This window comes from Prunus mume, linkage group LG1 (genome assembly GCF_029339155.1).
Source record: "Prunus mume cultivar Tortuosa linkage group LG1, ASM2933915v1, whole genome shotgun sequence".
NCBI lineage: Eukaryota > Viridiplantae > Streptophyta > Magnoliopsida > Rosales > Rosaceae > Prunus > Prunus mume.
This window is the reverse complement of record NC_142698.1, coordinates 7,849,639-7,872,446: the sequence shown is the minus strand read 5'-3', so window position 1 is coordinate 7,872,446 and position 22,808 is coordinate 7,849,639. Positions and strand designations below refer to the sequence as shown.

General features: G+C 36.3%; 1 protein-coding gene and 3 pseudogenes across 1 annotated transcript; 2 read left to right on the top strand and 2 right to left on the bottom strand.

Moving 5' to 3' along the window:
• Nucleotides 1-425: 425 nt before the first annotated feature.
• Nucleotides 426-2,658, top strand: LOC148920904 (uncharacterized; annotated as a pseudogene).
• Nucleotides 2,659-4,903: 2,245 nt separating this feature from the next.
• Nucleotides 4,904-6,711, top strand: LOC103333720 (uncharacterized). The gene is made up of 4 exons (XM_089047391.1): nucleotides 4,904-5,041; nucleotides 5,137-5,374; nucleotides 5,423-5,703; nucleotides 5,851-6,711. The coding sequence occupies exons 1-4, from the start codon at nucleotides 4,904-4,906 to the stop codon at nucleotides 6,709-6,711; spliced, it is 1,518 nt and encodes a 505-aa protein (XP_088903517.1).
• Nucleotides 6,712-14,857: 8,146 nt separating this feature from the next.
• On the bottom strand, nucleotides 14,858-15,915 carry LOC148920903 (uncharacterized; annotated as a pseudogene).
• Nucleotides 15,916-16,196: 281 nt separating this feature from the next.
• On the bottom strand, nucleotides 16,197-17,391 carry LOC148920902 (uncharacterized; annotated as a pseudogene).
• Between the last annotated feature and the right edge of the window lie 5,417 nt (nucleotides 17,392-22,808).

Below are 22,808 nucleotides of genomic sequence, written 5' to 3'. Positions count from 1 at the left end.
CGTTCTCACCCCAGTAGTAATAATAATATTATAATCAAAAGTAATAATATTATAACCAAATCTAATATATATTACATAAGGACTTGCAAAAAAAGCAAGTCAATGAAAGAACTCCCCCACCCCTCGTGAATAGCACTTTTGTTTAGAAAAAAAAAAGTTGTGTTTAGGCAATTTAATAATGTTATTCAATATGTTGAAATCTCTTTATGCTTAGGAACATGAGTCATTCAAATAATAATGCAAGTGCTAATGTTAATCCTACGGAGAATACTGAAATCAAGGTAGATGATCATTCTCCATTGTGGAAGTGTGTTAAAAGGCTCGAAAAATTAGGAAAATGAGGAGGAAATACTATGTTTGAATGCAATTATTGTCATAATACTTACGACGGCTCCTACTCTAGAGTCAAGTTTTATTCGTTGAAAATGTCGAGAAATGGGATTGCAACTTGCAAAAAGGTTACTGATGAAGTTTTTGCATAAATGAAAAAACTTGTGAGAGAATGTGAATATCGGTTCAAACGTATAGCTCCAAGACAAGTGTCTTTGCCTAATACTGGTTATTTACTTTGTTCTTCTGTTTCTAATGTTGAGCAAAAGAAGAGAAATGGAATGAATGGTCCCATTGATAAAGCTTTTCAAAATGAAGCTAGAGAACAATGTGATGTTGAAGTTGCAAGGATGTTTTATATAGGTGGATTGTCTTTCCACCTTGCAAGGAATCCACATTATCGAAACTCCTATCTTCGTGCTTCTGCGCTTCCAGATATGTTCAACCAGGTTACAATGCACTAAGAACTACTTTTTTACAACAAGAGAAGAGCCACATTGAGCGGTGTTTACAACCAATCAAGGGTACATGGAGCACTAAAGGTGTAAGTGTGTGTAGTGATCGGTGGACATATTCGCAAAGTAGACCATTCATTAATATTATGGCAACTTGTGAGAGTTGACCTATGTTCTTGAAAGGAATGAATTGAAATAAAGAGTGCAAGGATGAACATTGTATTGCCAACTTTCTTATTGACTCCATTAAGGAAATCGTTTATCAAAATGTGGTTTAAGTAATCATTGACAATGCGCTAGTTTGTAGAGTTGCTGGATTACTTGTTGTGGTTGGATATCCCAATATCTTTTGGACACCATGTGTGGTTCAAACTCTCAATCTTGCTTTGAAGAGTATATGTTCACCAAAATAAAATGATGATTAGTATGATCAATGTAGTTGGATTTCAAACATTGTTGTAGTTGGATTTGAACCGGTCCGGTCTGGTTCGGTGTCGGTTTGTTGACTTTTTAGTCAACACAATTTTTTTTCTTTTTTTCCATACGGTGTGGTTCAGTGTCCCGATTTTCCAGTCTCGATGCCCACCCCTATTAGGAAGCATAATATGAGATTGGCTATGTATAAAGACCATTGCAAATTGAAGATGCTCTCCATTGCTGAAAGAAGGTTTGCCTCTACACTTGTGATGATTAGAAGATTTGAGGAAGTAAAGGAAGGTCTACAACAAATGGTGATTAGTCCAAATTGGTCTTTATATAAAGAGGATGATGTTGGCAAAGCAAGCGCAGTGAAGGAAAATATATTGGATGAATACTTTTGGGATAAGATTGATTATATACTTTCCTTTACAGCTTCTATGCATGAGATGATTAGGATGGCAGACGCAAATAAACCTTTTCTTAATTTGGTTTATGATGATAGAGAAGGTGAAGACAACTATCTATAGGAAAAAGCACAAGCAACTGCATGAACAAAGCGAATTCCTTATGTGGTGTATCACTTTTTAGTGGAGTGATGGACCAAGAGTAGCACACCACTCCATTGTTTGGCACATTCTTTAAATCCTAGGTAAGTATTATGTCCTTCTTTCTTTTCAAAGTATTTAAAATTTACTTTTCATATTATGATAATTTTATAAAATGATATCATACTGTACTTTTAGGTTTTATAGTCCAGAATGGCTGCAAGAAGATCCTAGCTGTGTTGCTCCACACCAAGTTGCCGAGATTACAATGGAAAGAAAAAAGTGTCTTGAGAAATACTTTTAAGATGACTGGACTAGAAGAGATATCAATGTGGAGTATGCCTCTTTTTCAATGTGCTTAGATGACTTTTGAGCTATTGATGCTATGAATGATAAGTTTCACATGGAACCAACGGTGTGGTGGATTGTTCATGGAGCTTCAACACCAACTGTCACCACTCGATTCGAGAATAAGGAATATTCCCGAATCAGGGTGTGAGACATACCATAGTCATACCATACCATGTTCTTTATTCTCGAATCGGGCGGTGACACTAACTCTCTAATCCATAGCTTTGAAGCTACTTGGACAACATTGTTCCTCCTCTTGTTGTGAAAGAAATTGGAGTATATGTAGTTTCATTCACTCTTTAAGAAAAAACAAGTTAACACTCCAAAGAGCTGAATACTTGGTATTTGTGCATACTAATCTTTCTCTTTCATCAAGTAAGAGCCCAAGTTACAAAGAAGGTGTTACTTAAATGTGGGATGTTGGAGGAGATGGATTTGATAGTTTGGGTGAAGAAGTTGTTAGGATGGTTGAAATTGCTAACCTTTCTTTTGAAGAACCATCATTGGAGATTGCTTTATTTACCAGGGAAAACATTACAAATAGGGTATACTGGTGATTTGCCCCCTGAACTTGTACCTAACTTTTGATTGACCCCCTATCCTTTTTTTTTTAAAGAAAATTAAGGAACCGAACTATTTTTGGCTAGTGTGCCTCCCGACGTCAAAATATGGCACTTCCCATCCATTTTGTCATAAAGTTGAAGGTTAATTTTGTCATTTTGCGCCTCCACTGAACTCAACCCATGCTTCAGCCATTAGTTCCTTCTTTTTGGCTTGTTTTTTTCCCAAATGAATTTCCCTTCATTTTTCTAACCTCTAATTTCGTACCCTAATAAAAGGGGATCTAGGGTTTAGGAGAAAACCCAATATTACTAGATAAGGAGGTCTTTAACTGGCAAAGGTCATGGAGGTCATGGATCACAGAGGTGGAATTTTGTGTGCGCAGTGGAAGCGGTTTACACTAGGATGGTGGATATGAAACCATTGAAACAACAAGAGCAAAATATGAAATACGAAAATCCAAACGACACAAGGATTTATACTGGTTCGGCCCGTGTGTAGCCTACATCCAGTTCGAAGATAGCAAGAAATTCCACTAGTATCCTAAAGGAGATTACAACCAAAGGAGATTAACCTTCTCACCTATCCTAGGAATTACAGAGTTTAACTTTCACAACCCAAATCCCAAATACACCCAAGTCACTCACTGGCTAACCACACATAAGAGCCAAGAACACAAGAATTGTTCTTGCTCACTAGGAAAGAACACATTAAGAACAATACAAAGAAATAAACCTCCCACAAACACAAGGAACAAATGAAGAAGACTCAACCTTTGAAATGACTTGATCTTCCTTCAACATCTCGTGTAGCCAAAGAGAAGTTTATCTCCACCATCATGGTGATACTCTCTAGTATTTCTCTTTGTGTGGAAGTGTCTCACTTCTGCTTTAGCCTCTCTGAGCAATGGTGCTCATGACACCTCCAAATGGTGCGGCACAAATGCCCACTTGGTGCGACACAGGTACACAACATTTGCATGCTCTACACTCCAAATGAATCAGCTGCTATGTATTAATAGGCCATTGGTTCAATGTGAAAAGCAAGACTTTTCCCATACTCTACACCAATGTTGGCAACCCAAGTGAAATGTCTTCAATTTCAACCACTCATTTAATGCAACATGACTTCCTTCAAAAGCCAAAACAAAAAACAAAAACAAAACTTGCTGACCCATTTATTACATGGGTGCCGCATGAGAATTTTACCAATCTCAACAATCTCCACCTTGGTAAAAATACTATGCACAATAGAACTTCCATCGCCCATCTTCCTCTTACCAAATCAAACTCAAGCACTCCTTGAACTTGCAACCAAAAATGTGTTGTGTGAAAGTCATTGTGGTTTCAATCTTTATTTTGTTTTCGTGTTTAATTGTGTTTTAGTTTTCATTGTGTGACATTGATAAACATATCTTTAGATCACAATCCCTGCGGGCCCTTGCTTGCTTACTATACTATCATTTGATTTGTGCACTTGCAAGGTTTTAATATTGTTGTTAAAAATTACCAACATATTTTTGGCGCTGTTGCCGGGGATTGTTAATCTAATTGAGTTTTGTTTTCAATTTCAGGTATATGCTAGGTCGTCATTCGCAGAATACGAACTTATACCATACGACCCTGAACTAGAGAACACACTTCGTTATCTCCGTCGAGTTAAAATAAGCAAGATACACTTCCAATCAAGATGGGAGACAAGCTGGAACTCAACAACCTCACCCGACCTTTGAAGGATTTCATAGTTCCTAAAGCATTGGACCAGCCGTCTTGCATTGCATATTCAGCCACTACAACCACCTTTGAGATCAAGAGTGGCACCATTCACCTTTTCCCACAATTCTATGGCAAGGCTGGGGATGATCCTCACTTACATATCAAGGATTTCTTTGCCGTGTACGCGACTATGCACAAAGGAGGGATTAGTGATGAGGCAATCAGATTGCGTTTGTTTCCATTCTCACTCAAGGAACGAGCCAAGGAGTGGCTCTATTCTTTACCTAGTGCATCTATCACCACATGGACATCATTGGCTTCCAAGTTCCTTGCAAAGTTCTTTCCAGCTCAAAAGACAAACCATATTAGGAAGGAGATTATGGGAGTGCAACAACTAGATGAAAAATCATTTCATGAGTAGTGGGATCGGTTTTAGAGACTCCGAGCTTCATGCCCTCATCACCAAATTGAAGATTAGCTACTTATGCAATACTTTTATGAGGGATTACTTGATTCGAAGAGGATGATGGTTGATGCTACTAGTAGAGGAGGTTTGATGAACAAGAGTGCTACTCAAGTTAAGGAGATGTTTGAGAACATTGTAGCAAATTCTCAACAGTTTAATTACCAAAGAGCTCCCCCAAAGAAAGCAGGCTTTTATGAGGTAAGTGTTAGTGATATTGGTCCTCAAATAGCTAATTTGACTAACCTTGTTAAGCATTTAATCCCTCAAGCACAAGTGTGTGCCGTGTGTGCTAGTCCGGACATCCTAGGGAGTCTTGTCCAAGTTTGTATGGTGATGAAGAAGAGTTGGCTCAAGCACACTATATGCAGCAACAAAAGCCAAGCAACGATCCATTTTCTAACACCTATAATCCGAGATGGCGGCAACGCCCTAACTTTGGATGGAAGAACAACCAAAATGTGCAAACAGCCCAAGTTCAACAAAATCAGTTTGTTCCTCAAAAAAATGCACCACCACCACCTCATGGGCAAGGTAAGTCTTTAGAAGAGTTAATTAATTCTTTGGCATTAAGCACTCAAGGTTTTATGCAGGAAATAAGCCAAACACAGGCACAAATGTCTACAGCAATCAAGAGCCTTGAAAACCAAGTTGGACAAATTGCAGCCTCCTTAAGTCAAAGAGAGCCTGGAAAGCTTCCAAGCCAAGTAATTCCAAATCCTAATGGAGGCCATGATACCGCAAAGGCGATTACTCTTCGATGTGGAAAAGAGGTGGAAAAGGATGATAATGAGGGGAGAAATTCAACCAAAACTGTGGATGCCCCCTCTCCCAAGCTTACGGTTCCAAGTGACAACTCTAAGGTAAGTTCTCTTGTGAATCATTCAATTACTTCAAAGGTTCCTTTTCCTCGTAGGTTTTTAAATTTAAAGAATGAGCAAGTTTCAAAGGATATCCTAGACACTTTCCGAAAAGTGCAAGTGAACATTCCCTTACTTGATGCGATCTAGCAAATTCCAAGCTATGCACAATTCCTCAAAGAAATTTGTACAAATAAGAGAAAGTTCAAGGAGTATGAAACCGTGGCCTTAAGTGAAGAAGTCTCGGTCGTGCTATTGCGTAAATTGACTCCTAAACTGAAGGACCCAGGGAGTTTTACAATTCCTTGCATTATTGGTGATGTTCAATTTGATAAAGCATTTTTAGATTTAGGCTCAAGCATTAACCTTATGCCTTTGTCTATTTTTCAGAGATTAGGTATTGGAGAGCTCAAGAGTACTTTCATTTCTCTTCAACTTGCGGATAGATCAGTCACATATCCTAAAGGAATCATTGAAGACGTGTTGGTCAAAGTGAAGCAATTTGTGTTGCTGACTGATTTCCTAGCTCTTGACATGGAGGAAGACCGCGACATCCCAATCTTGCTAGGCCGTCCCTTCCTTGCTACAGCTAGTGCATTGATTGATGTGCAACAAGGAACTTTAACTTTGAGAGTTCAAGGGGAATCTGTTGAGTTTAAGGTGTTTGAATCTGTTAAAAAACCGAGGGACTTGGAAGAGTGCAGCCGCATAGATCTCCTTGACCCAATTGTACATGTCAACTACTTGGAAAACACCTCTACATATGTCTTGAAAGCCAAGTCGCCACCCCTTACATACGTGAAACACATGCGCTCTTCTCTTGGACGTGCCGAAATTTATCAATGTTGTATCAAAAGCTTTTCCAAGATGAGCCGGCTCTTGTGGCATCTTCTTGCCAAGGATCACAACAAGACATTGCATGACAAGGCTATTACTCGCAAGGAATTTGGACAACAGCCCAAGCATTACATGGAAGACGTAGCATTCTTTGCTACTTTCGCACCACCGTAGACGTTCGAAAAGTTTAGCTCACGACTATAAAGAAGCGCTTTTTGGGAGGCAACCAAGCATTCTTAACTTTTGTTTTTGTTTTTATTTTTAGTGTATGTGTGATTTCTCGTACAATTTTTATATTTTTGTTTTTGTTATGTTTTGCGTCATCAAACGATGGATTTTGTGTTCTATAGAAAATTTTTCACAGTTTTCTAGCCCTAGATTGTTTGCAGCATGTTTCAAATGTGTTACGTTTTTTTTGGTCCTTGGCTGAGTTTAGATACCAGAAAATAGAAAAATAGCTTTTATGTTCTTATTTTGGTCAAAACTAGAATTTTTGCCTAATTCCTTTTTGCTGTTTTTCAAGTCAATATGATGCCATCAACATGTTTAGAATGGTTATTCTGATGATTTGGACCAGGTTTGGGGGTCTCCGGTGGCCTACATTATGTTTTAGGACAATTTGAAGCTCAAAAAAGGACCTAAAACACAAAAAAGGCAGCTGCTGTTTTGCCCAGAATTTGAAGATTTTTCATCACCAAAGAGGTTTTAACGACGGTGTTCAACAGATTTTTCGTTGCTAAAAGTCAGATTTCCAAATTTTTATGCTTACATATCCAGATCAATATCGTTCCAATTTCATTGCATTCCGAGACTTTTAGGAGCTATTACGGGTCCGTTGGCATTCAAAGACACAAGTTGTGGGTGTTTGAGTTCGTTGCCTTGTTTATCTCCTCTCTCTTCGACAAATTCTTGCCCTCCGCACACCTAGAAAACCCGAAAAGTCCTAAAACCCTCTCCCTCTTTAATTGATTGTCCATGAATTTATTTCTTTATTTTATACACTGGGGACAATGTTTATTTTAAGTTGTGGGTGATTGAGTGTTATAGTCTATGCCACCGCTTCACTTTTCATGTGTAGGAGTAGTTTATTGTTTTGTTGTCTTGTTTCTAATTTCGTCTCTCGTGAAAAAAAAATCATAAAAATGTCATAAAAACCTAGAAATATTTTCTTTAACTTTGAGTCTAGTTTTTATTTGTTTGTAGTAGTCACTTCCCAATTCTATGATGAGATCGAATTTTATTGACAATTAACTTGCAAGGAATTGTGGGCATGACATTAATTCTTTACATTATCTTTGTGTTAGCCCTAATTTTGTGATTAAACTTGGTAAATCTTTTTGCACATAGCCATATTAATATGATTCTTGATTGGAGTTCACATGATTTAAATTCCCAAATAAGGCTTGTGTAGACTTGTACAACCCTTATTATGTGAGCTTTTGAGCCTATACCTCTCTTTCTTGAGTGTTATATACTATTCTATAATCTTCTTATCTACAAGTCGTTGTGATCTCATTATTCTTTGTTTTGGTCAAATACTTGAGTATGTTTAAATTATTTGTTAGAACTACTTTCATTATCTATTTGAGGCATATTTTATGAACCACATGGATCCTAGGAAGTGATATAGGCCTTGTTTCGTTTGTTTGAGCCTTTCCAGCCAACCCATATCAATTTTATCCCTAGTCAACCCCTTCTGCCTTTTATGTAAGCCTTAATCATTCTTTACCCAATTCTCCTCACCTTAACCTTTTGCATATTTATCCTACACCCTTCTAAGGAGCTTTGTAGAGAACTTTCATGGTTAAGGGAGAATTGCACAAATGGTTCAATCATGTGTATATGATACTGTTTCCAAAAAAATAAAAATAAATAAATAAATAAATAAAATAAAATCTGATTCCGAAGCCTTTTCAACTTGAGTTTTTAAGCCCGAGGAGTGTTTTACACTTATTACCCTAAAGCTATCTAGCTTGGGAGTTATTGGCCTAACACTTGTTATATGGGTTGATTAGAAAGCTAATGGAGTTAGAAAAAATAATAATAAAAAAAATGTGAAAAGAAATAAAAAAATAAAAAAATTCAAGACAGTATCAAGATAAAATTGTATGTTAAAGTGCAAGATGTTATAATTTCATAGAAAGCTTTACTTTAGCCCTTAGACTTTGTTTGTTCATCCATATCTCTTTCTTGTTTCACCCATCACCCTAAGCCCTATTACAACCTTAGTGAAAGTCCTACTTGATCCAAGGAGAAGTATGGTTCCTCATGTGGAGAATAGGTGTGGAAGGACTATGGTCGGATGGTTTAAATGTTTTCAAATATGCGATATCTTTCCATGAGATCTTTTATTCATGTATTGTGCTTTTATTTCAATTATGTGAGTACATCCTATTGATTTGATTCTTCTCACATATATGAGTGACACCACCTAGTCAAATTTCGAATGTTTACATTGGAGTGAACATCCTTGGTGAGAATTGAAGTTAAAGGTTGTTCTTATTTGGTTATTTAACTTTTGTGAAGCATAAGTCATGGTTATATTAATGTTGGCTATTTCACACACAACACTCCAAGTTGTTCAATTAAAGTTTGGTTAACCTTTTGATAATGTCTTGAGTTAATGTTGATTATTTCTTAGAAGTTAGTTAACCATTGGTAATTATCTCTGATATCAATATTGGGAATTTAGTTGTTTGTTTGTTTTGAGTCTTTGTTCTTTTGTTTTTATTTTTCCTTTGTTTTGCTCGAGGACTAGCAAAATCTAAGTTGTGGGTATTAAAAAACTTGTTGGTATTTTTTAACAACAATATTAAAACCTTGCAAGTGCACAAATCAAATGATAGTATAGTAAGCAAGAAAGGGTCGATCCCACAGAGATTGTGATCTAAAGAGATGTTTATCAATGTCACACAATGAAAACTAAAACACAATTAAACACGAAAACAAAATAAAGATTGAAACCACAATGACTTCCACACACACACCAACATCAAGGGGGGTTTTGATTTGATTTTGTGAATGAAAAAAATAAGGAAAACAAAACAAAACAGAATTTAAATTAGAGTTTAAGAGAAATTGGTTTAAAATCAATCAAGAACAATAGCTAGGACTCACTATCCACCTCCAAACAATCAATCAATCCATAAACAACAATAGATAGTCAATTTCTAGCAAGCATATGATGACGACACTCACAACAAGATCATGACATTTGACTCGAGTTGTATGATTCTCTCTTAAATGTATGTAAAGTGTATGGCATTTACATCAATACGTGTATTCTTAATTGAAATCTAGTATGACATTTACTCAAATTAACAATCAAGAATCCATTAAGATCAAAGAGAATATGAGTGTCACAAAAATCCTAAAACATGGCATTTGTTATTAGGAATTCAAGAATCGATTTCTCATAACTATTTCTTAACCCAATTATTCATTGCAAACAAGAACACATTCAATATGGCAATTAACGTATGTTCTACAAAAATTTAATTCCAATACATGCTTCAAAGTTAGCTACTCAAAGAAACAAAATATTAGAATTCACATAACATAGAGAAACCGAAATCATCACGCTTGTAGAAACTGAAAATCCATTCAAACTTGTTTATAGAATTGAAATCATGTTTAAGGCTTCAAGATTAAGCCCTAACTAACAAGAAATTAGTTACTCATGTTCTTGGATGAACTCAAAAATAAATACATAAGAACTGAAAATTAAAAGAAGAAAGGAAAAGAAGAACTCGTTGTCAGATTTCTCCTCTTGTGCGGTTGATCTCCTTAGGACGTGAATCCTTTGTATGGGGGCCTTGGCTGACCTTTTATATCACTTATATCAGAGTTCTAAACCCTAAGATTGACTGAAAAGTCGTTCAAGAAGTCTTGGTAAACAAGGAATCCAAATAGGAAAGTAAAAATCACAATTCCTAACTGCATAGGGAAATACAGCTCAGCCCAATTGTCACACGATTTGGGGATCTTCAGCCTTCTAGAAAAATCATTAAAAATATATTTTAGAAAGATAAATGTCTTATCTTTCCAACCATATACAGCACGTAACTTGGAAAATTCGGGAAGGCTTCCATTTCTTCACATTCACGTAACATGTACAAAACTGTCCTGTCAGCACGTGGGCTAACTTTACTTGTAATACTGTACCAATTGGCTGGTAGAAAATTCTAGAAAAATCACAGATTCAACTTCAAGATGTTAGATTTCATCTCCAATTGGCCTTGTGCTAAAATTCCTCTGAAAAGTTGATTTCCCTTAAAAACCTTCTAAGGGCGCAGAAAAGCTGAAAATCAGAAAAGTAAAGTAATAAGCCCCTTTTAAATCTAATTCTCCTACAAAACCTAAGTAAAAAGAGTACATAAATGAGTATATTTATAGACTTATCATGTGTGCTTTGATCAAACTGGATGACCTCAACATTAAAAACTTCTTCTATCATCCTTATAACCAAACCACACTAGCTGAATGTACGTGCATAAATTGCACAAACCTTAAACGCTTGAACCTCAAGCTTCTTCCACTACAGTACACGCAGAGTCTAGACAACCAAGTAGTAGGAATGAACAATTTCAGCTGCCCAAAAGAGGGAATTACCCTCCTAAAGATAACCCCCTGAATAAACCCCAATTGAAAATTTGATGAAAAAAAAGGAAAAACAACCTGAAAGTAACCAACAATGCTACATGGAGAAAAAAAATAGCAAACAACCCACAACTCACAAAAAACACAAATTCTTGGAACTTCACCGTGAGGGAAATTTCAAAAAATAACCAAAGACAATAAAAGATCACACCCCAAACAATGGCACATTGAAAACATCGATCATAAGGCGAACTCAAATTCGTCTTCCCCAATGATATTCGCGGAAGTACATGCATTATTAGATCCCTCATTTTCTTTGATTCATGGGCAATCAACTTTCCAATGCCCTTCTTTGTGACAGTAGTTGCATTTGCCCTTTCGAGCCATCCCTCTGGAACGTGACTTCCCTCCACCACTGCTTGATTTTGTTTCTGTACTCTTGCCTTGAATCATCAAAGCCTCTGTTCAACTCTCAGTCGAGTTCTCCAACATTTTGTTCTTCAACTCACGAGAATTAAGCAATGCCTTAACATCCTCCATAGTCACAGCATCCCTACCATACAACATGCTCTCCAAAAAATTTCCATAAGAACTAGGTAAAGAACTCAACAAAATCAAGGCTTGATCCTGATCATCAATCTTCACATCCATGGCCTTCATATCCATGATAATCTTGTTCAACTCATCAAGATGGTTTTGAATAAGTGTACCTTCTACCATACGAAGGGTGTACAACCGTTATTTCATATACAACCAATTGTCAAGTGATTTGGTCATGTACAAAGTCTCCAATTTCAGCCATAGCTTCGCAGGAGCAGTCTCATCAGCCACCTCACGGAGAACAACATTCACTAACTGCAACTGAATTGCAGAGAGTGCCTGATCCAAGGCATCATCCTTCTCCTCGTCAAACCACGTTTCTGGCAAGGCTTCCTTACCCTTTAGCGCTTTGAACAGCCTCTGTTGCACTAACAAGGCTCTCATCTTCACGCGCCAAATACTAAAGTCGTTCTTCTCATCCAACACAGCTACCTCATACTTTGTTGATATGTTTCCAGGTTTCATCATCAGGAACACAAAACTCCCAAGTCGAAACTTGGAGCTCTGATACCACTTGTTGTGCGCAACGAAAGCGGATTGTACTAGGATGATGGATATGAAACCATTGAAACAACAAGAGCAAAATATGAAATACAAAAATCCAAATGACACAAGGATTTATACTAGTTCGGTCCGTGTGTAGCCCATATCTAGTTCGAAGATTGCGAGAAATTCCACTAGTATCCCAAAGGATATTACAACCAAATGAGATTAACTCTCTCACCTATCCTAGGAATTACAAAGTTTAACTTTCACAACCCAAATCCCAAATACACCCAAGTCACTCACAGGCTAACCACACACAAGAGCCAAAAACACAAGAATTGTTCTTGCTCACTAGGAAAGAACACACTAAGAACAATACAAAGAAATAAACCTCCCACAAACACAAGGAACAAATGAAGAAGACTCAACCTTTGAAATGGCTTGATCTTCCTTCAACATCTTGTGTAGTCAAAGAGGAGTTTATCTCCACCATCATGGTGACGCTCTCTAGTATTTCTCTCTATGTGGAAGTGCCTCACTTCTGTTTTAGCCTCTCTGAGCAATGGTGCTCACGACACCTCCAAATGGTGCGGCACAAATGCCCACTTGGTGCAACACAGGTACACACCACTTGCATGCTCTACACTACAAATGAATTAGCTGCTGTATATTAATAGGCCATTGGCTCAATGTGAAAGCAAGACTTTTCCCATACTCTACACCAATGTTGGCAGCCCACGTGAAAATGTCTTCAGTTTCAACCACGCATTTAATGCAACATGACTTCCTTCAAAAGCCAAAAAAAAGAAACAAAACAAAACTTGCTGACCCATTTATTACATGGGTGCCATATGGGAATTTTACCATTCTCAACAGAATTCACAAGGTGAAGAGGGTAGTTCATGGATGGTGCCTTCAGTTCTGCTACTGTGGGAAGACTGCAAAAATCCAAACATCGTGGACTACTGTACATCCAGGGAGGATGTTTTACATATGTGGGAGGGTAAGTTTGTAATTGAAATTTGGTTTGCAGATTTGAAATTTGGGTTGCCGATTAGAAATTTGGACTGATGCACATCTTTTTATTTTTTATGTATCAATTTGTTGTAACAAATGTGTAGAATAGATATAGATTTTAAGAATTGGGTGACCCACAAACGTGTGAGAGATAAAAGAAAATTATACCTGGGCTACTACGGAAAATAAACATGATGGAAGATGCAAAAAAGTCTCGGCCAGAGAAGCTGGGAAAAAAAAACAAAAAAAAAACCCTTGGTTTTGGATGTCTTGTTTATTGTTTGTGATAGTTTTGTGGTTGATGTATGGGAAAGACAAAGACAATGAATGATATTTCAAGTTGCCTATATAATATGAACTAGAAATAAAGGGGAGTGAAACTTAATGAAATGTCGTGTATCAGTTGTGTGGCAGAGGTGTAATAGATGGACTTTTAGTCTTTTTGTTGAATGTAATGGCATCAAAGCAAATTATAACTGGGCTACTACGAAAAATAAATATGATGGAAGATACAAAAAAGTCTCGGCCAGAGAAGCTGAAAAAAAAAAAAAAAAAACACCCTTGGTTTTGGGTGTCTTGATTATTGTTTGTGATAGTTTTGTGGTTGATGTATGGAAAAGCCAAAGACAATGAAGGATATTTGAAGTTGCCTATGTAATATGAACTATAAATAAAAGGGGAGTGAGACTTAATGAAATGTCGTGTATTAGTTGTGTGACAGAGTATAATAGATGGACTTTTGGTCTTTTTGTTGAATGTAATGGCATGCATCAGTTGTGTTTTGACAATTTTGTTTCCAATTGGCCAAAAGGTCATACAAGCAAGCAAGCGAACATATGTGTTGCAACACTATCCAACCAAAACATATCAATTCTAGACAAAGATATCCATTACAAAACATCTGTTCCAACACTAATCCAAGCAAAACTTATGTGTTCTCGCGGTAATCCAACTAAAACATTTGTGTTCCAATACTAATCCATTGAAATCAGTTTGAGAATCCTAGGACCATATCAGCTACAAATTCATCAAAATCAAATGTTCCAAAACATATCCATTACAAAACAAAATAAGCAGTCCTAATGTTTTGATGTTCCAAAAAACTAAAATCAACCCGATGACCACATATGACCAAAATCAACAAATCTCAACTACACTCTCCATGGCCTTGATATTTTTGGTAGAGGTACATTTTCTGAGTTTGGTTGAGAAGCATGCCCAATTTGATTTCCCTGTAAGGTAGCACCAGTTTGAGCAAGCTGCCTTGTTAGTTCAAACATTGCCCCCATCTTCTCGCCGATTTGAATGACCAAAATCAGCAAATCAGTTAAAATATAGTTTAAACATTTAATTTAATTATTGAAAGCAAATTAGTACATATGGTATTACCCCAAGCTTTGCTCTTCTAAAACATCTAACTTGGATTGAAGTCTCAGCTTGATCTGGTTGTCTTACATGTACACTTGGCATACTTGTTCCCCTTCCCCTGCCTCTAGCTTGTTCTTTGAAACAAAAATTAATCAAAAAGTTCATATCAAATAAAAGACCAAAATTGTACCTTCAACAAAGTTCATATCAACAAAAAGAATCACAAAGTTCATACCTGTCTTCCTCTTCTTTATCCATTGTTGCCACAACTTGTAGAATTGTGACCTTCACCTCCACAAGTTTTACAACAAATGACAATCGCATATCTCCTCAGCTTTGTTGTATTTTTTGGAATCTTATCAGGCTCTTTTTGCCTACTTGTTCTAGGCCTTCCTGGTTGTTTGTGGTAAAGAGATGGCTTGATGGGTCTATGACCTGTTTTTCTCTAGTATTCTTGACTAGGCATTGGAGATATATAACTCTCATAAGCCCTGTCATATGCAGCTCTTTTGTAAAGTGAATGCACAAAGTCATAAGGGCTCTTCTATGTTTTGACAATTGCAACCATAGAATGTGAACAAGGGATTCTACATAAGTCCCACTTTCTGCAAGTGCACGCGTGCCTCTCCAAATCCACTACATACATCCCACCATGGATGTTATTAACTTGATATTTTCCCCCACCAGCATATGATGCTATGCATTAAGCGCTTTCAGTTATTAGCTTCTCAACAATTCCAAAAATCCTAGGACCAACATCATGTGTCCGAACAGTTTATCTAAGTCTAGCCATTCTTAGCATCAAATAACTTCGAATTCTCTCTAGTAGTGTCAGAATTGGCTTATCCCTTGCTTCGATAATAGCTGAGTTAAAAGACTCACACAAGTTGTTAAGAAGCGTATCACACTTAGAATGAATTGAGAAGTATAACCTACTCCAATGATTTGCTGGCCTTTTTTGAAGCCATCTGTAAGCTGCATCTGATTGAGATTACATTTTCTCCATCTCAACTTCAAATCTGGGTATTGTAGTTGATCTAGCAGCTACCCACAATCTTTGCTCCAATGCTAGTCCATTGTGGCCAGCAATCTTGAAATTATTGTGAAGGTGCCTAACACAATGCCTGTGTTCAGTAGTGGGCATCAAATCCCTAATGGCTTGTCCCACGCCCTTTTGCTTATATGACATGAACACCTAACCATTACCATTTTCATACCCAACATCAATAAAGAAAATCTCCATAAACCATGTCCAAGTCTCAGTATTTTCTACTTCAACCACAGCAAATGCGATAGGGTACATCCCATTGTTCGCATCAATACCAACTGCATATAAAATCTGTCATGGATGAGTTCCCTTCACATGACAACCATCTAAACCCACAATTGGCCTTCATCTTGCAATAAGACCCTTCTTCAATGCACCAAAACATATATATATATATATATATATTCGTTTAAATATTGGTTTGTCCCCTCGCAAATCAGTCTTGGTTAATACAGTGCTACCTGGATTGTTTGCCTTCAACTCTTCACAATAATCCCACAATTTTGCGTATTGTTCTTCAATACTTCCATGTATTCTCTTTTTAGCTATGCTCTTGGCTTTGTAAAACTGGTTTGCAGTGATATCTATGTCATAATTCTTCCTCATGATCTTCATGAAATTCAACAAAGACATATTAGGATTATCTCTCAAGTCCTCATCAAACCTTTGAGCAAGCCATGAAGAAGTGGCAAACTTGGTCTTCTGCATCCTTTCACATACATGCTTAGGTTGATATGTCTTGATCCTAGTAGTAGGCCCTTTGCCCACATAAGATGCATATAGCAACCAATCACACTTGACATCCCTCTTTTGTTTACCCTTTTCTCCACCATTTTCTTCTCCACCATCCTCTCCAGCATTTTTTCTCCTTTTTTTTCTCCTTTTTTTTTTCAACCTTTCCTCCACTTCCACACACCACCCTAAACCTGTGAGGGTCATTTTTGACCCATCTAAGTGGCCTAGCACTTGAATGCATAGAATCTTATGGCCTCCCTACATTGTTCTATGTTAGCAAACTCTATTCCAATATGAAATACTGGATTTAATAAATCAGTCTCCCTTTTGAATTGCTTGAACCTAGGAGCTTTTCTTCTGCGACTAACCTTTTTCACACCTATATTTTCATCAACTTCATCTTCCTCTTCTGAAACACTTAAAAGGTCCTTTGAATTGTAGTCATCACTTCGAACATCACCAGGTTCTCTCTGTGGTTCTTCAACAACTTCATCCACTATATGCCTATCAAACCACTTGTCATATTCTGCTCCTCTTTGTTTGTCTTGTTCTTCATATGTTTGCTCGTAGTCACTATCTATGAATTGTAGGCACTCTTCGTCATCATCCTCTCCATCAACATTTACATCTTCTTCCTCATCTACCTACTGCTCTTCATCTTCCTCATATACCTGTTACTCCTCATCTTCTTCTTCAGCTTCATCATCGGCATCATCAACAATGTTCACATCATCTTGTACATCTACATGTATCAATTATGGTTGAAGCAAATTTTGAAAGTTAAATAGAGCTACAGAGGCTTCATTTTCTAACTAGGTGGGTTCTGGCTTTTCTGTGATGTACAAACTGTGAACCCTTGATGCAGGTATCTCACGTACAAACTCAAACACATCCAAGTCTACTCGAATTGCCACATAACCCAATGTTGTGGACCTATAGCGATAATCGACTTTTATGTGGTTGTATCCTACTGATTCAGCAACATCATATAAGTCTAGCATAGACAACTGATCTGTATTACAATTGTCTGCCCATTGTACAGTACCTCCCACATACTACCCCTTTTTAAGATACCCCCCATGGTGAATTTCAATCGTAAATAACTCTGGATCACCTACAAACAACAAAATTTAATTTAATTAATTCAGCAACTTCAATTTACTACAACAAACCTACCAATCGAATCTAGCCTTTACTTACATTAGCCACACACAGACAAAGCAACGCAAGAATATAGAAGAATCCAATTCTACCGACAACCTATGGACCACAACCACTTAAACAATGAAAAGAAAGGGAAGTTGAAGACTTACTATACTTAGGAGCCTACCCATTGCTCTGGACTTCAACATGCACCTTTCTTGGTCAATACAAGTGTATTGCTTTGAGATTCCTATGACAACCTCGCCGATTTGTCGAACCCTACAGTTACAGCTCTGACCTTGCATTTTTATTTTTTTTTGTCGAAATGACCTAACTTCTTCGACTTTTCGACTTACATTGGGTTGACTTGCGTGGAGAAGCAAAATGACAAAATTAACCTCCATCTTGACGATAGAATGGATGGGAAGTACCAGATTTTGATGTCAGGGAGCACATTGGCGAAAAAAAATAGTTCGGGTCCTTAATTTTCTATTAAATAAAAAAAATAAAAAAAGAGGATAGAGGGTCAATTGAAACTAAGGTACAAGTTTAGGGTGCAAATCACCATTATACCCTTACAAATATTGTAGTTGATTTAGACTTTTGTTTTTCATTTTTCTAGAGTTTAAATTTGGATTTGGTTCATGAATTTGAATTTTTATGTTATTTAAAATATGTTATAAATTATATATATTGTTATTATTATATTTTAAAATATATTTTTAATTGCGGTATTCATGATGTATCGTATTCTATATTTTGGAGATTTGCTGTATTCCCGTGTTATGTCGTATCGTTTCACTGTATTCGTATCCGTGTCCTTGCTTCATATGTGGTAGTTGTTAGGATGTGGTGGTGTGCCCTCTGAGGGGTTTCTTCGTTTAGTTTCCTATTTTGTTTGTCGTTTTGTATTTCATTATGTTGTGTTGATCCTTTGCAGATTCTCTCATCTCTGCAATGCCCAAAGAACTATGCTTGGCCATATGAGGTTTTCTTTGTCAAGCTCTGAGTTGAGTTGGTGTTCTTCTCTGGGGTTCCTCTTTACTGTCGTCTCCGTGTCTTCCTTCGTGTGCTCTCTCATGTCTTTGACCCTTGGTGTGCTATGCAGTTCTTGTGCTGTTCAAAGGACTATGAGTTCTCATAGAAGGCTTCTTTTGAAAATTGGGATGCTTTGCGATTCTCTCATGTGGATCTACTGTGTTGGTGTTTTAGTAGATTTTTTTTTTTTGGTAGCGGTCAAAAGTGGCCTGGGTTGGACTCACATGTTAGTCCATAGCATGTGTGGTACTCTTTCCTACCTTGAAGTTTGTCATGGTTTATGAATGAAATCTTCTTCTAAAAAAAAATCCAAAACAAAAACGTTGTACTTAAGATTGAATCCAATTAACGTTCTGTTTTCATTATTTTCATTATTTTTTAAAATCTAACAACATTTTCAATATAATTAGTATATTGGGTAGCAATGGTCATTTGATATGTCAGATATGATAAAAGCCTCTCTAATGGCAAAAAAAAAACTTATTTATAACAGGGATATCACTATTTTGCTATTCCCGACCAATAATAGAATGACACGTGGAAAAATTATCCTACATGTCATTATGTTATTGGCTCGGGATAGCAAAAAATGTTATCCCATTGCACAAGAGTTTCTCTCCTCCAATGAAAGTAGCAACCCATGTAACAAATTTAAAAAGTAGCAGCTCATGTGTTTAACAAGTGAGTTACCTATAGCAAATTGGGTTCCATAACATATTTTAATCAAAACTACTATTTAATTATTTTTGTCAAAATTATTGTTTAATTATTTTTGACAAAAATATTGTTTAATTATTTTTGCCAAAATTATTGTTTAATTATTTTTGCCAAAATTATTGTTTAATTATTCATCCCAACATATTTGAAAGGCAAGTTGGAGAGACAAAGTTCTAAAGTATCGAATTTTAGTATCAAAGTGCCACATGAATTAGCAAATGACACTTTAAAAAAAAAAAAAAAGGTTTGCTACCTCCATTAGGGATGGTCTAAGCTATAGTCTGGACCATAGTCTAAAATATCGATAATATCGATGAAATATTGAGGATATTATCATTTTTTCGAGTCATGGATATTTCAGAACGTATCCATACACATATCGTATAAATATCAACAATATCAACAATAATATCAGAAAATATTGACAATATCAACAATAATATCGGAAAATATCGATGTCGATAATTTTGCTCACACTTCAGTAATATTTTGTCAAAATATTGCTATAATATCGAAAATATAGATGTAATGGAAAAAAATGAAGGAAAAAAAAAAACACAAAGCACACACGCAAAGGGGATTCAAACCCCTGCCATTTCACTTCACCAATGCATTAACTACCATGTTGCTTATGTTTTTGTGATAATATACTAAAATATGTATACTTTTATTGTTTTCTTTTGAACTATTTTTGCAAAAATTAGATTTACACATGAGAATGTGAGTCTTTGACCTTTCCTTTTTGGGATGGAATCGAGCGGCTCATTGAAAGAATCTGAGACCTAATCTTCAAATGATTTTGCTTATGGAGAACGTCAACCAATCTCAAATCCATATGGATGGTATGTTAACAATTATATGCAAAACTATTTTGGGATTTATCATTTGATGACTACTCTTCACAATACACTTACTCTACACATAGAGATGATGAAGATAGTGAAAATTTTAAATCTCATAGGAACTCTGTGTGATGCTAAATCACTAATGTATCTTACTATGCAATGTATAAAATGTAAAATATTATAGTAAATTATTATATATAAATGATTATGGTGTGTTTAATCTTCTTTCATTAATTACTACATATTTTCTACACTTATAGTGTTTTGTCAGCTCGCTGTATAATCAACTTAAATTAGTTAAGTCCATCATGCAATACATTTTCTTCCCATTCTTTGTGATAAACTAATAAATAATTGACTAAATAAAGATTCTCCAAAGTTTCAATAAAAATTTCCAAGTTTTTCTTATAATTTCCTTAGTTTTATTCAATTTTTATTGATATCGATAATATCCCGATATTTCCATCGAAATTTCCGTGTTTTTGGACTACCGATATTTCCGATATCATCAATATTTTAGACCTTGGTCTAGACTATTTTAAATTACTCTAATTTATGAAGGAAACTCGAACTTGAGTGCCAAAGAACCGACTCATCACCCCAACAACTGGCTTACCCATGTCTACATTATTTTCATTTTATTAAAAACTGGGGGTTAAGTTTTACCCTTAAAAAAAAATGGACACAGCAGATCTAAAGTGGAATAATATAACACACGTGTGTGGGTTTTGGGCGAGTATAAAAGGGAGGAGAGAAACCCTAGAGACCCAACTACTTGATCTTATCTGAGCAGAGAGGGAGAGAGGGCATAACAGAGTGCTTGAGGCTTGAGCCACCCTCCCTTGCCCTCTACCCTCCTTAGGGTTTAGGGTTTTAGGGCTGCTGGCGGCTAAGCTCAGCAGTCACTCGCTGGTGTCTTCTCTTTCCACTGCGGTGAAGACTGCCCGCAGTCAGAGCCCCCTTTCTTGGGGCAGTGATGGCTAAGCGGGCTTACCCCCATCCAAATTAATTCTCTCTTTGTTTTTACTTGTTTTTGTGTGTCTGTGTTTTTTGGTTAGTTTTTGGTGGTTTGTGCATCATATAATTCTTTTGGTACTTCAGCAGCATTTGCTTGTAGAGCTGAATATTTTTTCTTATCAGGGTTTCTTCTCTTTGTCCCAATGAAAATGCTCCATTGTTTTGATGCTGTAATCAAATTCAGATCTCAGAGATTGTTTTTTGGATGAACAATGTGTAGTCGGGTTGTTTTTTTACCTCGCTTGTATCTATATATGTAGTTTGAGATTAAATTTAGTTTGTGAGTGAATTTGGACTGCTGATCTTGTGTGTGGTGGTGATTGTGTCATGTTACAGATTGGCTCTGTTCTTGGTGGCACAGCAAGTGCTTTTTATGGATTCAACCGTTGTAATCTATTTTTCTTGTATCTTAATTCAGTTTAGTTAAGATTATCACTTGTTCTAAACTGTAATTTATGTCCTTTGTCATGATGAAATTCTTAAATGCTTTGAGGTTAAATTTGAGTGGCAGAAATATTGTGGAATGGATTTCGCTTTTGCTCTCTTCTTAGTATTCAGCGTCTAAGAATTTGTAGGAATCGGTTGTTTGTTCATTTTGTGAAATTCTGTGGTTTGTCATACAATTTTGTTTTGTTTGTTCGCTTTCTGTCTCTTCTTTCTGATTTAATGACAATTCCAACTATGAGCTGCTTTTGGTCTTTCATGCCCAATGGAAGCTTGCATTTTGTGTTCCATGGAAAGGGACAGAGGACCTTGAAGAACATCATAGTTTTAACTAAGCCAAGCTCTTTCATTTCATGGACCTCGCTTCATCAAACATGTTGGTAGATCAAATGGACAATGCTTGCTTGGCTCCATTGGTGGGTGAAGGAGAGATGAGTTTGGTGGAGTTTGCTAGGATGTGGTGCAGAAAGATTGGCAGCCATTTGATTCTCAAATGCAAGCAGTTTGATTCAGAACGAAGTGAAGGCTTATGTTATTTTGAAGATGGTGTAGATGTGTAGTGTGCTTAATTTCAATTTATTATCAGATCATATGACCAAATTTCATTGTCCTTAATTTGATTCAGTGTAGATGTTTTTTTCGGTGCATCAGTCATTTGTACTTTGTAAGAATCCATAATAAAGCGGCCTGGTTTGTTTTAAATTTCTTCAATGCAATGACGAGAAGAGATTTAGTTATCATTAAGAACTATCTGGTAGAGCTAATAATGGTTTTATATTATTGCATCCTTGTGGCTATTCAATTTGTGGTAGTTAGAGATTAGGGGATTAAAACCCAAAATAATAGTTGAGAATATGAAAGCTCGTCATGGACAATTTTAGCTCAACGTTGTCTGTTGTTTCTTCTATGAATCATGAATGATAATTGCATTTCAATTTTTAAGAGCATTTTCTGTTCAAAATAAATTGATAACTTGGTAACTTTTATGCCGATCGTGGGGAAATATTTCTGAATCCACCACTATTTGGGTGCCAGTTTGAGTTCGACCCTGTTATTTGACAAGCCAGTTTGTTTCGAACCCTCAAACATGTTTGTTCGAGCTCCTCAAGAACTACAGTGTAAAAGGCAAACAAATATTTCGTATGATGTGATATTCATTAAACTTTGGGAAATATTTTAACAATTTAACAATTTATTTTGACATAAAATATTTC

What these genes read in the sequence shown, in the direction of transcription:
- LOC103333720 (XM_089047391.1), top strand. Translation starts at nt 4,904, where the DNA reads ATGGTTGATGCTACTAGTAGAGGAGGTTTGATGAACAAGAGTGCTACT. An exon ending in ACCACCACCTCATGGGCAAG is followed by an intron (nt 5,375 to 5,422) that starts GTAAGTCTTTAG and finishes TAAGCACTCAAG; the next exon opens with GTTTTATGCAGGAAATAAGC. An exon ending in TTCCAAGTGACAACTCTAAG is followed by an intron (nt 5,704 to 5,850) that starts GTAAGTTCTCTT and finishes GATGCGATCTAG; the next exon opens with CAAATTCCAAGCTATGCACA.